The following is a 5,295-nucleotide window of genomic DNA, read 5'->3' as shown; positions in this document are numbered from 1 at the left end:
GATCAATGTCAGGCTGAAAAATTCATGTGAAAATTTCAATATATATTTTAAAATATTTTATTGGGAGCTCTTATAGATATCATAACTTCCCATAGTTCAATTACATGGAGCAGTCCTGTACAATAGCTACCACAGTTTGAAAACTTTTTCTTCTTTAATTCCTTGATATCAGCTCTCCTTTATCCCTTCTCCCCTCAAATTCATTATTGTGGTGGAAAACAGAACCTGGATGAAAGTGTGAGCAGCCTTATCTCTATACTCCTTACCACAGGGCTTGGAAGACCAGTTCTAGTGTTGGAAGAAAACCCCCACAAGTCCCAAAGCTAGAACTGCTAATGAGCAATCTCCAGACAGAGTTTTCCCCCAACTGCCCTCCAGTAAGATGTTAGTATACAGCTGTTACAGGTGCCTGACTTCTTGCTTCTCAGCTGAAAGATGCCTAGCTTTGAAAGCAATCAGGTTCCCTTTGTTGCTGTCACTTAAGGAATCAATTATCTCTTTCTCTCTTAAATGCCCATTGGATGGGTCCTAAAGGACAGGTGTGTAATTGAAGGGCAGAAATAAAAAGGCTTTGCATTCTTTCACCAATTTATATTATCTCAGGGCATGCAGCTCCCCCGCCTCCCACACAAACACAGTGAGACACCTAGCTACCTAACAAGGTAGGCAGGATCTTTAGCCTGGGGATCCCTGAAATGATTGGATGAGCAACTTAAGACCAGTGCTGAGGGTAGGTGGAGTGGAGTAACTGTCTCCTGAGTGGGGAGAAAAATAACAACAACATGTCTGCTCTTGTCGTTAAAGCTGCTGGCAGATAGTAATTAGCCATGTGCTTGTATGAGGTATCATTAAGGTGGCACTATAATGAGAGGATAGTGTGGCGATGATTTTTAACTAAGTGAATGTGACTGGGACTCTTCTCCAACTTAGTGAATGCTTCTATGTTTGCTTTAATTGGTGCACAAAACTGAATAACACTTGTACTAACTGGTCTTGCTGGCAGGTATATGAATATTAGCCTACCACTGACAAAATTATACATCAGGGAAAATATTGCCGTGTGCTTTTGGATAATGAATATAATGCCAATCTTCTTGAATTTGTCGATCTCAGTCTTATAAACCACTTGATTATCTAATTAAAAATAGCCAGTACCAGTCTATTAAAGTTGAATAATGCATACACTATCAATTTTTTACCATTCCATTTTGTTTTGACAACTTGCAATTTTTTCATGATAATATTGCATGTATGCCATTTTCCATTTACTAGAGGATATTAGCAGCTATTTTTTCTCATTTTCAGTCATGCCATGTCAAGCACTGAAGGTCCCCAAAGCTTTTCCTCCATCTACATCATTACGGTTAACTGTACTTTGAGGATTTAGTACTTGTTCAGTGTTATTTCATTGCCATTAAACCTGAGAGGTTCATGTTCCAGAAGTCGATCACCAGATCTTCCTCCCAGTCCCTATTTCTGAAGATTCCACTAAGACCTGTGCACCATGGGTGGTCCTGCTTGTATTTGAAACACTGGGTGGCAGGTCTTCTGGCATCACAGCAACCTGCCCGCCACCACAGGACAGCACTGTAAGATGAGTGCTGTGAGCTAGAATACAGGCTCCACAAACATAAAGAATGTGTTTCTGTACCATAATCCCTTTCATATATACCTGTAAAAATGGTTTTCTCCTAAGTAGAACATTCGCCATGTTTCGCATTTCCAACTTTATCTAGCACTTAGTTGTCTTTCAGTAAAGATTGATTAAATGAATACATTTAACCTCTACCAAATGGAATTAGCAAGTCATATCACTCCTGTGGTCTATTGGTCTCATGTCTTCCTTCTGTTATGTTTGTTGTATGTATTCATGTACCTCTTTAAGCAAATATCAAATCTGTGTCCATTTATCAGTTTCATATCCAACCTCATTTCTATAGTAACTATTTTTATCATTTTAATTGTTTACATGATTGTATTTCGTCCAATGGGCAATAAACATTAAGCATAGTGTTTTATTTATAGTCATAAAAGAGGGTTGTCACTAAAGATCTACTTTATATCGATGTGTATTTTAAGGGGTCCATTGCAAACCAAGATGTTTAAAAGAGTCAATGTTGTGTTCTTTTATAGAAATCCAGAAAGATGATGATCATTTGCTTGAGCACTTGCAATGTGAAAGATGCATTGACAGAATGGAATGGTGCTACAAATGTAATACATATTCTCAGCATAAAAATAATTTTCCTCCAAAGGTAACTTATGAGATGTTTGGATTACATGAAAAAAATGTAAAATCAGATTTAATCATTCTGGAATTAAATCAGAACAGAAGCAACAAAATACAGAAGTCAGTTGTGCTCACTGAAGATGAGAAAATTTTTCTCCACAGTGAACAAGAGCAATTTTATACTGAAATGAAATTCCCTGAGTGTGAACCACCCAGGTTCATGAAGTCACAGTGCATTCAGCATCAGGAGTCTGATGAAATTGAGAAACCACACACAGGCGATAAATGTGGAATAACCTTCATTGAAGACTCTGTGTTCTATGAACACCAGATTATTGGTATACTAGATAAGACCTATGAATGCAGTCAGTGTGGGCAAAAATTCAAGAAAATGTTCAAACTCAATGAACATTATCAAAAAAGTCATGAAGGACAAAAGCTAGGAAAATGCTTGCAATGTGGGAAAATTTTTCACAGTGTATCATACCTCAAGGGACATCAGGAACCTCATGTGGCAGGAATGTCCTATGTATGCAGTGAATGTAGGAAAGGCTTCACTAGGAAGAGTGATCTCACTGCTCATAAGCAAACTCATACTGGAGAGAAACCCCACATATGTGGTGAATGTGGAAAAGCCTTTATCAGGAAGACTCTTCTCACTGTTCATCAGCGAACTCATACTGGAGAGAAACCCCATGTATGTGGTGATTGTGGAAAAGCCTTTACTCGGAAGCATGCTCTCACTGTTCATCAGCGAACTCATACTGGAGAGAAACCCCATGTATGTGGTGAATGTGGAAAAGTCTTTTTCTGGAAGCATGCTCTCACTGTTCATCAGCAAACTCATACTGGAGAGAAACCCCATGTATGTGGTGAATGTGGCAAAAGCTTTAGCCAGAAGAGTAAACTTACTGTTCATCAGCGAACCCATACTGGAGAGAAACCCCATGTATGTGGTGATTGTGGAAAAGCCTTTTTAATGAAGAGCGATCTCACTGTTCATCAGCGAACTCATACTGGAGAGAAACCCCATGTATGTGGTGAATGTGGAAAAGCCTTTATCAAGAAGACTCTTCTCACTGTTCATCAGCGAACTCATACTGGAGAGAAACCCCATGTATGTGGTGAATGTGGCAAAAGCTTTAGCCAGAAGAGTAAACTTACCGTTCATCAGCGAACCCATACTGGAGAGAAACCCCATGTATGTGGTGATTGTGGAAAAGCCTTTACTCGGAAGCATGCTCTCACTGTTCATCAGCGAACTCATACTGGAGAGAAACCCCATGTATGTGGTGAATGTGGAAAAGCCTTTTTCTGGAAGCATGCTCTCACTGTTCATCAGCAAACTCATACTGGAGAGAAACCCCACATATGTGGTGAATGTGGAAAAGCCTTTATCAGGAAGACTCTTCTCACTGTTCATCAGCGAACTCATACTGGAGAGAAACCCCATTTATGTGGTGAATGTGGCAAAGGCTTTAGCCAGAAGAGTAAACTTACTGTTCATCAGCGAACTCATACTGGAGAGAAACCCCATGTATGTGGTGAATGTGGCAAATGCTTTAGCCAGAAGAGTAAACTTACTGTTCATCAGCGAACCCATACTGGAGAGAAACCCCATGTATGTGGTGATTGTGGAAAAGCCTTTACTCGGAAGCATGCTCTCACTGTTCATCAGCGAACTCATACTGGAGAGAAACCCCATGTATGTGGTATCTGTGGCAGAGGCTTTATCCAGAAGACTGCTCTCACTGTTCATCAGCGAACTCATACTGGAGAGAAACCCCATGTATGTGGTGATTGTGGAAAAGCCTTTATTCGGAAGCATGCTCTCACTGTTCATCAGCAAACTCATACTGGAGAGAAACCCCATTTATGTGATGAATGTGGAAAAGCCTTTTTCTGGAAGCATGCTCTCACTGTTCATCAGCGAACCCATACTGGAGAGAAACCCCATGTGTGTGTTGAATGTGGCAAAGCCTTTTTAATGAAGAGCGATCTCACTGTTCATCAGCGAACTCATACTGGAGAGAAACCCCATATATGTGGTGTCTGTGGCAGAGGCTTTATCCAGAAGACTGCTCTCACTGTTCATCAGCGAACTCATACTGGAGAGAAACCCCATGTATGTGGTGAATGTGGAAAAGCCTTTTTCTGGAAGCATGCTCTCACTGTTCATCAGCGAACCCATACTGGAGAGAAACCCCATGTGTGTGTTGAATGTGGCAAAGCCTTTTTAATGAAGAGCGATCTCACTGTTCATCAGCGAACTCATACTGGAGAGAAACCCCATATATGTGGTGTCTGTGGCAGAGGCTTTATCCAGAAGACTGTTCTCACTGTTCATCAGCGAACTCATACTGGAGAGAAACCTCATGTATGTGGTCAATGTGGAAAAGCTTTTATCAAGAAGTGTAACCTTACTGTTCATCAGCGAACTCATACTGGAGAGAAATTCCATGTATGTGGTCAATGAGGAAAAACCTTTCTCACGAAGGATGGTCTCACTGTTCATCAGCAAACTCATACTGGAGAGAAACCCCATGTATGTGGTGAATGTGGCAAAGGCTTTAGGCAGAAGTGTGCTCTCACAATTCATCAGCGAACTCATACTGGAGAGAAACCCCCATGTATGTGGTGAATGTGGAAAAGGCTTTATCCAGAAGACTGCTCTCACTATTAATCAGCAAACTCATAGTGGAGAGAAACCACATAAATGTAGTGAATGTGGAAAAAGCTTCATTCGTAAAGGAAATCTCAAAACTCATATAAAAATTCACAGGAGTAAAGCCCTATGTATGTGGCAAAAGCTTTATCCAGAAGATTTCTCTCACTGTTAATCAGCTAATTCACACTGGGGAGAAACCCCATGTATGTTGTGAATGTGGAAAAGCCTTTATCTGGATGGCTTCTCTCACTGTTCATCAGTGAATTCATACTGGAGAGAAACCCCATATATGTGATGAATGTGGAAAAGCTTTCAGCCAGACACAATGCCTTACAGCACATCAGAGATTTGACAAAGGAAAAAAGCCCTTTGCATGAATTAAATGTGGAACATCTTA

General features: G+C 40.5%; 1 protein-coding gene across 1 annotated transcript; it reads left to right on the top strand.

Moving 5' to 3' along the window:
- The first annotated feature begins 2,750 nt into the window (after nucleotides 1-2,750).
- Nucleotides 2,751-4,706, top strand: LOC142443145 (uncharacterized). Its single transcript, XM_075544697.1, has one exon. It carries the CDS (start codon nucleotides 2,751-2,753, stop codon nucleotides 4,704-4,706), a length of 1,956 nt encoding a protein of 651 aa, XP_075400812.1.
- Nucleotides 4,707-5,295: the final 589 nt, after the last annotated feature.

The sequence above is a fragment of the Tenrec ecaudatus genome, chromosome 3, assembly GCF_050624435.1.
Source record: "Tenrec ecaudatus isolate mTenEca1 chromosome 3, mTenEca1.hap1, whole genome shotgun sequence".
Classification (NCBI taxonomy): domain Eukaryota; kingdom Metazoa; phylum Chordata; class Mammalia; order Afrosoricida; family Tenrecidae; genus Tenrec; species Tenrec ecaudatus.
The sequence above is the reverse complement of the archived record's forward strand: the minus strand, read 5'-3'. Positions and strand labels throughout refer to the sequence as shown.